Source organism: Macaca nemestrina, chromosome 3 (genome assembly GCF_043159975.1).
Source record: "Macaca nemestrina isolate mMacNem1 chromosome 3, mMacNem.hap1, whole genome shotgun sequence".
Classification (NCBI taxonomy): Eukaryota; Metazoa; Chordata; class Mammalia; order Primates; family Cercopithecidae; genus Macaca; species Macaca nemestrina.
In genome coordinates, this window is record NC_092127.1 from 39,229,314 (window position 1) to 39,241,929 (window position 12,616).

Genomic DNA, 12,616 nt, shown 5'->3' on the forward strand with positions numbered 1-12,616 from the left:
AGATAAACTCAACATACAACCTAGCAATTCCACTCCTAGGAATCTACCCAAAAGAAATGAAAATGTATTTTCATATAAAGGTATATACATGAATATTTATGGTAGCATTATTTATAATAGCAAAAACTGTTAAATGTCCATGTACTAGATAAAATGTGCTGTATTCTATATACAGTGGGATACTAGTCAGCAATAAAAAGGAATGAACTATGGATACATGCTACCATATTGGTAAACCTCAAAGACATTATGTTTAGTGAAAGAAACCTGACTCAAAAGACTACATACTAATATATAATTCCATTGATCCAAAATGTCTAGAAAAGGTGGGTTTACTAGAGACACGGAGTAGATTGCTAGTTGCCTGTAGGTGGGGATAGGAATGAAGATCATCTGTAAATAGGTACAAGGCACATTTTTGTGGTGATGAAAATGTTCTACACTTGATTTTAGCCAAAAGGCCGAGAAGAGATGAAGAAAATGTTCTAAAGTGAATTGTGATAATTGCACAACTCTCAAATTTAAAAAAAAAAATGCTGAATTATACAAATTGGATGAATTTTATGGCATGTAAATTATACTTCAGTGAACCTTTTACAAAATAATTACCTTGTTCTTTGTGGTAGAAAGAACTGTGACAGCATATTTCTCTGAGATTCTAGGCTTTGAATGTAATAATTAATTCTGCCATCTGTTTCCCACTGCTTTTTGTATTGATCAGTTCTATTCCCTGATGTTTACATTTCATTATGAGGCCACAGGAAAATTTGTCTTCTATTAAGCTATATTTAAAAAATTTCTCTTTACCCCATGAGCAGACGCCTAAATAGTTTAGAATCTCTCTTCTCTTTGATACAAAGTATATGCAAATATATTTAAATTTATAATGTAAAAATGTATTCTCTTTAAGATAACTATTACAATAAAGACATGTGAATATAATTTTATATGCACTTCCCAGCTACTATAATTTCTTTTTATATCAGTAAAGCAGTGAATTATTAATTATACTGTTATTAATCAACTTTTATTGAACCTGTACTTTATAATGACACTGTAATGACAGCTTACCTGAATGAATAGAACATGTATAATAGATCTGTGGCTAGTCTACATCTTTTGTTCAACCATGAATTGTAGATTGAAACCTCTCTAGTATTCATTAGTCTAACATGAGTAGAACTTTTCAGAATTATAGATATTATTATGAATGAATAAGCACAGATAATTCATGATTTATTATTGTGATATAATTAATCTTAAGATGGAGTCCACATTGAATTCTTTTTCTTGCAGACGTATTTCATTAGCTAGTCCACGTCAGCTTTTTAAGGCTTCTAACATGACCCAGCGATGGCAACACAGAGAGATTTCTAATTTTGAGTACTTGATGTTTCTCAACACGATAGCAGGTAACTTAATTCCATGCATTGATTATTTTAGACAATAAATTATTGATTTCAGTTGTTAGATTATTTTGAGTAATGGTATAACTAGCTTGTTCTATTGCCATTATTGCTACTAGAATACTACAAAGGGTATACAAAGAGAATAGGGTATGTTGCTTACTCTCATAGAAGTCATTTTAAGTACAAATGTGAATATTTACGTGATTCTAGAACGGGATATATCAGTAAAAAATTCAAGGTACTGTGGTGATTAAAAGGACAGAGAGAGAGGGAAATTATATGCACCCAGTTGGTGGGAGTAAGGAGAAAATAAGGTTTCAGTGGTTTTATAAGGATGGATACTATTTGACTAGCAGAGGAAGTGGTTGGAATGTTAGAAGTCATTCCATGTAATACTGAAAGCATAAGCAAACATACAAAGATGAGAATACATAAAGTGTACCTAGAGAGCAATGAATGGTATAGTTTGTATGTCTGTGTATACTGTATATTTATGTGTGCATGAAGTATATATTTGTAAAGATATAATGGGAAAAAATAAGAATGTTAGTGTGAAGAACAATTTTCTTGTCACTTTGAAGAGTTAGCAGTCAGTTCATTGGGAAACTTTTGAAAGTTTTTGAGCACCTAAGTGATATTAGAGCTGCATCAAAAATTAACTTGGAGGCAGTGTATGTAAGATAAATTTGGGTGGATAGAGACTGGGCAGAAAGTAAAGTTAGGAAGTAATTCTGTGTGTGTGTGTGTGTGTGTGTAGTAATGAGGGCTTCCATTAGGTATCAGTGGGAATTAAAAAGAAGAAACAAATTCTGTAAGAATTCACAAGGCACCAGCCATTTGATATGCAGCTGAATGAATGTAGGTGATAAATGAGAAGAAAGTATCTGAAAAGACTTCCAGGCTTCTGGCCTGCGTTACTGGGAAAATGGTGGTGCAATTAATGGAAAAAGAAGTCAGAAAATTTCATCTAGGGAAAGATGATGATTTTATTGTGCCAGCAAGACTTTCAAGTTAAGGTATCAGAAAGAGTTTTTGGAAGTATAGGGCAAGGAGGATATTCAGAACTAGGACATTGTTGAATTTCATCTGCATAGAGAGGAAATCACTGAGAGATGTGAGATCAGCAAGGAAGATTAATACAGAAAGCAGTGAGATAAGACAGGGAAATTCTTTTGCGTATGAGAAGAAAAAAGAAGGAAAGTTAGTAAAGGACAAAAAGGAATGAGTGATCCTAGAATTTGTAGATATAGTAGGAGAACTGAGGTAAGTCAGATGTCTTGGGAGGCAAGGTAAAAGAGGGAGGAAGGAATTTTCACCTGTGTCAAATGTTACAGAATGGAGAGGGAGACTTCAGAATGAGGATAGAACTTGTCTTTGGGTTTAGTATTTAGAGGCTTCCTTATTACTTCATAGAGGTTTATGTTTAAGGCCAGCAAAAACGGTTGATTATAAGGGCTGAATAGTTTGAAATGAAATAGTAACTGTAGATGTAATTACAGATCTTTTTTTTTTTTTTTTTTTTGAGACGGAGTTTCTCTCCTCTTCCCCAGGCTGGAGTGCAATGGCACGATCTCAGCTCACTGCAACTTCTGCCTCCCAGGTTCAAGAGGTTCTCCTGCCTCAGCCTTGCAAGTAGCTGGGATTATAGGCTCCTGCCACCCCACCCGGCTAATTTTTGTATGTTTGGTAGAGACGGGGTTTGACCATGTTGGCCAGGCTGGTCTTAAACTCCTGACCTCAGGTTATCTGCCCGCCTTGGCCTCCCAAAGTGCTGGGATTACAGGCATGAGCCACCATGCCCGGCCAATTATGGTTCTTTTAAATGTGTTATTAACAGAGGATGGGTTGGGGCAGAGAGGAAAAATGATGAAAGAGGAGGAGAGAGGAAAAGTAACAATTCAAGTTATTAGGGAAACAGGTTCAAGAGCTCAGGTGAAGCAATTACTCTTAGCAAAGAAAAGACCCTGTTAGAGAAATGGGAAAGAGTGAGGGGATGTTGCAAAGAATTAGAAGTTGAGGGGCTCACATTGAAAGTTCTAAATTTTATTAGAAGTTTATCTCACAGTCAGCTGAGGAAAAGGCATGAAAAAAAAGTCAATGGTTATGTTGAATTTAGTAGAAATTACAGAACTAGTGACTAAGAGAATTTTTAAGTAGTAGTGACAGGAAACTTATGTAACAAGTTTAATGGATGTATTTTGCATGTAGTAAATCAATTAACCCATATTGAATGTACAGTTATGATTATGGAGCAACATTTATGAAATGATCTGTTCTCAAATAGCTTTTATTGTGCCTGCGGTGTCTTTTAAGTATATTCCCTGTACATTTTTTATAAATACAGAATCGATCATTTGCTTTAGATTTTTTAAATGTGCATTAGAGGGTGAAGTTAAGTCTCACTTAAGATTTCTTTTACTTTATTTTCTGTGCCACATATAGATTCTCATGATATCATGATGCATTTCCCAAATGGCCATCAGTTCATATTTAATAACTGTGTATTGAGTTTAACTTAATTAAAAGTCTAATTACACTGAGCAGGTACATACGCTTCATTTTTTAGGTACAATAAAAAATTATTTCTGATTATTTAAATAGATGGGACAAGATGATTTTACTGTTTACCAACATTTAAATCAGAAGGAGAAGGAAATGGGGGAGCAAAAGGGAATCATACATTTTTTTTTCTGCTGCTATGTTTTGTTATTTTTTGTGGAGAAATTAAAATTATTGATAGAAATATGTAGTGACATTAATGACCTATGAATTTAAAATGTCATTGTTTTAATGTTTTATAAGACTGTTTCGGGTCAGCCAAAAATGAACTCTGGTACCCTAATAGGCCTCAAGCCTAAGATGAATAGAGTAAAATAAAAAGTTAAAAACATCAGACCATAAAAAAGGCTTAGATACCAAGAGTATATGCAGAGAACTACTTTAATATTCAGGTATGTATTGATATGACATCAGTATATATTTGAGAAAGAAAAAGGAATGGAAATGATAGAATATATAATAAGAAAGGAATTCAAACAATATTAATATACTTGTCTCTCTTATATTTTTGCCATAAAAGTCTGTTCATGTTAAATCTAACTAAAAATAGGCATAGACTAGTAAATAGGAGCTGGGATTCAAACACCAGCATTTTGATTCCAGAAACAATGATCTCATCCACTATGCTACCTAAAAGGTAATATCCAAGGTAATATCCTAAAAAGGTAATATCCAAAAATCCGCTGTACGTATGTAGAAGGACTACCTCCTCTTTTGCTGTAATTTGTATTTTTAATAAATCTAAATAGGTCATTGAATGTCATTAGAAAGAGGTATAGAGGAGCATGTAGCCGCATTTGGGCATGTAAGGAAGCAACATTGATAATACTGCACGTTATTTTCAGAGGATTATAGGATTTGAAAACTACCACAGAAATTTCAGAGTTATTTAGTGCAATGCCGTCATTTTACAGATGACCGGTGAATGTCCACCAGGGTTAAGTCATTTAAACTTGATTGCTTAGTTGGTTGGTTGATTATTAATGGCAGAGAAAGGATTCTTGTTTTGAAAAACTGTGAGAATTACAAATAGCTTTTTAAAGTCTTAAAAAAGAGTATTTTATTTGGGGCAGGCTTTCAAGTGATAAAAAAATGTCGAATGTAGTTTAAAAGAACACAAACTTAGGACCAGAAAATCTGAATTTGAATATGGTTTGACCATTACTAGTTGTGTGATTTGGGGCAAGTTACCTAACCTTTTGTGACTCAATTTTTTCATCTGTGAAATGGAGATGATATAATTTCGTAGGATTGTTGTGAGGATTAAATGAGATAAAGTATGGATACTGAGAATGATATCTGGCAATCAAAAATTGTTAATCTTATTTTTATGAAATTATATTACTGAATCGGTTTATTTCATTTTTAAAATCATAAATTACAAGTAACTTTTTTCCCTATCAGGCCGGAGTTATAATGACTTAAATCAGTATCCAGTGTTTCCTTGGGTCATCACTAATTATGAATCAGAAGAACTGGATCTTACCTTGCCCACCAACTTCAGAGATTTGTCCAAGGTAATTTCTCAGTAATCATCTGAAATATAATTGTCTGGCATATAAAAATAAATTGGATTGATTTCAGTTATTTTACTTAACTTAAAAATTTTTTTCAAATATGTACCTTTAATATAATTATCTCTTAAATATATTTTCAGTATTTTCAAATGGAAAAATTTAATGTGCATGATAAACACTACTTCTCTTTTGTGATGTTAGCACTGATATTCAGTGCATGGATTCATTAATTTAGTAAGCATTGCAAATTTGTAGTATTTAAAATATCACTTTTATTTCACTTATTTATGGGACTCATTCTATAAGGAGGCATTTCCTCTCTTCTACTACTAGGGTATCCAGTGGTACATTGCAGAGAAAAGACAGGATAGAAGTTTAATTCTTACTCTTTTCTGTTAATTTACATAACAGTTTTCAAAATATTGAGTTGATTCCTAGCATTCTGCAGTGGTACCCAACTGACTATTAAAAAATTATCTTTATGAACTCATAGATTTAAATGCATTTGATGTTTCAATCCATTGCAGTTATTTACTGATATTCAGTTGTTCTTTCTTTGACCACTGGGAGCTTCTTGAAGTTATTTCTGTGACATTTTGACGCATGTTTACAGTCTTTGATAACTTTCATGATCTCTGGTATGGTAAGGCACTCTAGTCTTAACCCTTACATTTTCTGGCCCGGTATAGGATCTTCTATTTCTTTGAGGAGCCCGGGTGGGACCTCTTCTAGTGGGAATTAATATCTGGAGATCACAGTTTTGTCTATTCTGCTTATTGCTACTGAATTTGTCATTATTTCTATCCCTTTTTTAGAGAGTGCTAGGAAAAAATTTAGGATGAAATACATGGGTTCAAACTGATTCCTCCAATTTATATTCAGAGTTGTATTTCCTTTAATATCTGAGTACAAAGTCTCTACCCTCATTTAGGTTAGCAGAACATCCAGTTTTTTTCCTACAGCTTCTTTCCTTAGTAATTTCTAGGAACAGCTAACAAATGTTTATGTCTTCTACTTCTTTGGCCTGGAGACTCTTTGTTGCTTCTTCCCTGTCTGTACCCTGACCCAGTATTAGTCCTTCATTCCTGTAGGTCACTCTTACATTCTCACAACACCAGATTTCTTGCTATTAGTACTAACTTTTTTCCAGGGTATACACAGTTCTTTCCCTTAACTCTTCTAAATCCATCTTAGGCCACAGGTGTTTATATAAAGTTCCGCTGAATACCCAATCATAGCAGAAATACAGGGCTCTCAGTGATTCACAGTCTCAGTCAGAGGATCATTGCCCAGTGTCTGCAGATCCCAGCATGAGAAGTGCAAGTTCACTCAACATATCCAGTGTCCATTACTTAGAGCCCAGGGACTCTAAGAGTGTGTTCTTTTATTTACTCATTCCAGGAAGATGTTCAGGAGCAATTCCTACTGTCTGTCCACAGGATAGGATCTTCTTCACATAGTCCAGACAATCACAATAGTTACCAGTGATATCAAAATGAAGGTTAACATTTTCTTCATGCCAAACAGTAGTGTTTAGGATCTAGCCATTGTCTGTTTTATTACCACATCTTCTGTCTCTGTCCCCATCTTTGCTGTGTCATCTGATCTTGTAATGCCTCATGTTTGCCTCTTGTTCTTTTGCTCTTATTCTTCTCTTTATCTAGAGATTTGAACTCCCAGGGTACTTTCCATATACTTGTTATCATACATTTCATAATTTATTATAATTTTAACATTTTTTTCTCTGTGCTCCCTATCAGGCAAAATCATTGAATACAAAGATTTTGTTTTGTTAATTTCTGTATCTCTTGTGTCTAGTATAGTGCTTAGAGCTAAGAAATTGTACCAGTTGCTATATCTACTTATTGAACTCTAAAAGGGAGTTTTAATTTTCAGAGGAAAGCCTTATTTGTGGATCACTTGTCTAATAAGGGATTAATATCAAGAATATATAGAGACTCCTAAAACTCAACAACATTCAAAAACGGGTGAAGAACCCGATAGACATTTCTCCAAAGAGGATATACAAGTGGCCAATGAGATAAAATGAACATCACTAATTATCAGAAAATGTAAATCAAAATCACAGTAAGATACCACTTCATAACCATTAGGAAGATTGTTAATGAAAACAAACCCAGAAAATCACAAGTATTGACACGGATTTGGAAAATTGGAACCCTTGTGCATGCTGGTACGAATGTATGATAGTGCAACTTATATGTCAAACGGTATGGTAGTTTCTCAAAAACTTAAAAAGAATTGAAAGTAGGGATAAGAACAGATAATTTTACACCCATGTTCATATTTGTAGCAGCGTGACACATGACAGCCAAGAAATAGAAACAACCCAGATGTCCATCAACAGAAAAATGGATAAACAAAACATGACATATACATACAACGTAATATTATTCAGCCTTAAAAAGGAAGGAAGCTCTGACATATGCTACAACATGAATAGCCCTTGAGGATGTTATGCTAAGTGACATAAGCCAGTCAGAAAAGGGCAAATACTGTATGATTCCATTCATATGAGGTACTTAGAGTAGTGAAATTTATAGAGATAAAAAGTAGAATACTGGTTGCCAGGGCCTGGGGTGAGGGAGAGAATGAGGAGTTAGTGTTTAATATAATAGGTATAGAGTTTTAGGATTGCAAGTTGAAAAAAGTTCTCAAGATGGATAGCGGTGATGATTGTTCAACAATGTGAATGTATTTAATACTGTTGAACTGTACATTTAAAAATGGTAAATTTTATGTTATATATATTTTGCCTCCATTAATAAAAGAGAAACCAGCAAGAAAAAAAAGTTAGCAAACTAGAAACAGTTAGAGCTTTGAAAAAGTGCCTGTGTGTTTTTGTTCTTGCTTCTCTGTGATCACTTTGAGAATATGCCTAAACATTTCCAAGTTAACCTGCTGGTAGGATGTGACTGACACACAGAGGACACTTGAGCTGTGGCAGCTTAGGCCATCCTTAACAAGGTAGTCCTCAGCTGACCTGCCATCTGACCACAAACGTATGAAGGAGTCCAACTAAGAGCAACAAAGCCTGGCCCAGATCGGCAGAATTTCCCAGTTGACCCATTGACCATGAGGAATAATAAATGATTGGTTTAAAAAAATTAAAAAGAAAAGGAAGGCCTTACACATTGATATCATATTTGTTCTAAGACCCCATAGAATTATGGACTCTGTAGAGCTCTGTAGTCTAATAAATGAGGACTGTATTAGTTTGACTTGTGTAACGAGCCATGCAGTAGGTCAATAATAAAAACTGGGCAGCTCTTTAATCCTCAGGCTATTATACCCTACTCTGTCTCCACAGTTTGAATTTTGTGTTTGCAAAAGTAAAAATACCATTTTTGGGGAGTGAATTTGTTAGAATATAAAATGTGCTTCACAAAATGAATGACGTATATATGAATACGTGTTCTAGAGTCCTAGAAATATTGCCTTCTGTTTCAGGGCTGAATCCATCAGTTTGGACTTATATTTAAGCACACAGCTTATTCAGATGTTTTTTGTGCTTTAGATGAGTTTTTAGAAATCTCTTTAAGATGTGATGAGTAATAAGATGGACTGTGGGCTGGACTCATGATTCTGTCTTGATGAAATAGTAGCTAATGGTGACAAGTGGGAGATTGTTTTTTGTTTTGTTTTGTTTTGTTTTTGAGGATATGTTTTTCTCTTCCTCCATCTTTGTACCTGAACAAAAGTTCTCATAACTCTTTTACCTCCTCCTAACACCATCGTTTTTTACCAACTGCCTCCATTCTGTGCCCCTCATCTTTGTTTCTATTCTACTAAAAATGTTAAATGACCAGAAGGAAGCCTCCAGAACAATTTTATTATGTAGGCTGTATGATTTTTATTATGTGTATTTATTGAAATTTTATCAGAAAAATGCTATTGCAGATTAGTGGCCAGCTAAACAGAATCCTTTATTAAAATCTATTTTTATTTGTATATTATAGCTGTACCTAAGGAACTTGTCAAATACTTTTGTTGGGTGGGTAAAATGTTATTTTAACTCATGCCTTTTCTTCAGGATATGAGAAATAAGGTTACCTTATGCCCCACTAGATGATCAATAGTAATTTTGCTTTTTTATTTTGTTACATTAAAAGTAAAAAGGTGAGGGGCTGCAAGACAAAACTGTTGCTTTCATTAACCTCTATCCAGATATGTCCACATCCACTAAACAAAGACATAAGAAATATCATTTGTGTAATTTTGTGACTTCAATTGTAATGGCATCCATTTTTATATTTTTAGAGATTTTGTGAAATATTTGCCCTTTTGGCTGAGGAAGGAATAGTTATAAAAAGTGCTTTCAACAAGAACCGAAGGGCACACAATTGGATAGTGAACAGTAGCGTAATTAGTAGGTCTGGGAAGAAGTGTGGAGCTCTAACATTCTACCACCTGTCTTACAACTAATAATCTCCTTTCCTGTAAACCAGTGGTAGTGTGAATGCTGCAAAAGTCATTCAGGTTCATGAGAATGGAATTCTACTAGTACTAATTGCTTTCATTAAATATTGATGAAATAAGTGAGTTTGGAATCAACTGCATTTAGTGAAATAATCAAGCACATCAGATATTTGAAAATTGTACTTTGCACATATAAAATAGTTGTGATTGTTTACTTGCTAAAAGTATCTCATTCCTTGTAGTATTAAGGCTTGCCAAAATGTTTACAGTGTGATTCAATTTTCAAATATTTATTTATGCACACATTTTCAAAAATCTCATATATAAATGAACTCTATCAGTACAAATAATGATTATAATATAATTGTATTAAAATTTGTCCCATAGTATACATTTTGTAAACATTACTGTTTGTTTAAATAAACTTGTGAAATCTTAGAAAACATTGTATGCATAGCTTAATGTAGAATACAAACAGATCTTATCTCCATTCTTAAGTGGATAATATAGCCTGCCTGGCTTTAAAATGTGTTGAATTATTTATGCATATTTATATCTATTTAATTTCCCCAAAGCTGTTTTTCAGAGGACTTTTAGTAGCTTCCATACAAAGCTACAGTTTTGTTTGGTAATGTCTTCCATGTTGCACTGGGAATTTTCTTTCTGAAGTTGAATTAATGTAATCAGCATCCTTTCTTCTGTATTATTTTTCTGATCTTCTTTGTAGAAAAAAAATGGCTGAATGGAGCAATGTAAAAAATGTCTTTTTTAATGTATAAGCTTTTATTCCATGTACAATATCTCTTTATAATCATTCCAAATTAGTATTTTAAGTACATTGAGAAGATCAGATCTATTTTATTCTGAAAGACTGATGAAAATTAAATCTCTTCTTGTATTGAAAAAGTCCTCATTTAGCATAAAATGGTTTAATTTATTCTTTCAAAGCTGAAAAAGGTAGGAATCAATTTTGAGGTTGATTTCTTTTCCCTCTACTTTCCCAGTTATTTCATCAGTAGTCTGAAATTCTGACTGATGAGAAGACAGATCTAACCATGCATAGAATTTGGAGTGACATTAATCCATATTTTATAAACATACATTGATTTTATATTTTGACAACCTCCTTGGAAGAGATAAGATTCAACGTTTTCTTTTTGACATTTCTTTATAAGAAATTATAATCAGTGCACGAATATATTTACAAAATGTCGTACCATAAAAATAAATTATGATGGCTGAGTTTTTCAGTACCAGGACTTCCTTTGTAGATTAGGATGATTTCCTTTGTACCTGTGATTTATTATCTTTTCTTTACTTTGGAAAGTGATTGTGTAAAACAAATTTTCTGAGAGAAGGAAACCAAGACAATCTGAGGCAATCATTTTCTTCTAGTTGATCAGTGTAGTTAGTTTAGAATATATAGTATGTATTTGTACAGTAATCTGGGTACCTTTTCAAAAAACCAGTGTGTTCTTGGATTGAAATGCAATTGATAACTGTTCCACTTGCCAATGAAAACCCAATTTTCTTGGCTATGAAATTCACAAGACAGGAGTATGCCACTTTATTATCGTTATTATTGTTAACTAATATTTATTGAGCACTTACTATGTGCCAGGCTTTTGTCTAAGTGGTTTGTGTATGGTAATTCCTTTAACTGTCACAAAATCCCTTTAAGTAGGTAACATCATTATTGTTTTTACAGAGGCAGAAACTAATGCACCAATGGGTCAAGTTGCACATAGGTAGACTCAGAATCTGAACACTAAGTTTTCAATCTGTAGCTCACAACTGCATTTTTAAAAACTAAATGGGATACCGTAGCATAACATAAAAGAGAAAACATCACTGTGCTTATTGTATAAATCTTCTGCTCAGTTTGTTTGAGTGTGTATACATGTGTGTTTTTTAAAATAACGTATTTCTTAATGTGAGTTTTGGCCCAGAAAGTTTGAGAAACTCTGTAATATGCTAATACCGCCTTCCACTTTTGGCATCAGTTGCTGGGTCTATTTTAATGTTATTGATGAAGTTACCTTTCACTTCTGGTGCTGAAGTACCTAGTACATACAAGCAACATGCTACTGCTTGTAAACGGAAAGCTGTTTTTCTTTTCAAATTGCGCTACTCTTATTGTCTTTAGCCCAGGTTATGCTCCAGGCTTTTTTGATTAAACCCATTTTACAAAAAAAGCTGAATATTTGGTTAAAACTAGAGGATCCTCAGTGTTACTGCTTATGCATTTGTTCATTCATTTATTGGTTGTTAATTGAGTACTGTAATATGCCATGGACTGCTAGTTTCTGAAGATCTGAAAGAATAAAATGAAGTCATTACTATGCTAGTAAAAGAATAAGCTGAAGATTAGGGAGAAACAGGAATGGTCAAGGTAAAGCAAATATTTATTTTTTATTAATTACAACTCACATTTCTAAAATGAAGAAAAATAGACAGTTTGAGGAACAAGGTAAAGAAAAATCCGGTTTTCATCTTTAGATTGTAACCACAGAGTGAGCTGTTATTTTGGTCCATAGTGCAGAAACAGGAAAATAAAAAGTAGAAAAAAGTGAACCTGCACCATGATCTCCTGATTCCTGTCTTGCAACGTAGGAATCAGAGGAAAATCGACTAAAACGGAATTTTAAATTTTTGCCTAAGCTATAAGAAATCATGTTTGTTTTGTTTTTA

At 33.5% G+C, this 12,616-nt stretch overlaps 1 protein-coding gene across 7 annotated transcripts in view; it reads left to right on the top strand.

Annotated features, from left to right (window-relative positions):
* Positions 1-12,616, top strand: part of LOC105463467 (LPS responsive beige-like anchor protein) — a 770,029-nt gene that overhangs the window by 562,548 nt on the left and 194,865 nt on the right. For all 7 annotated transcript variants that reach the window (XM_011710554.3, XM_071092575.1, XM_011710553.3 and 4 more), the window contains 2 exons: positions 1,297-1,412; positions 5,373-5,485. In XM_011710554.3, the coding sequence (XP_011708856.2) occupies positions 1,297-1,412; positions 5,373-5,485 (229 nt within the window). The remainder of the gene's footprint in view (positions 1-1,296; positions 1,413-5,372; positions 5,486-12,616) is intronic.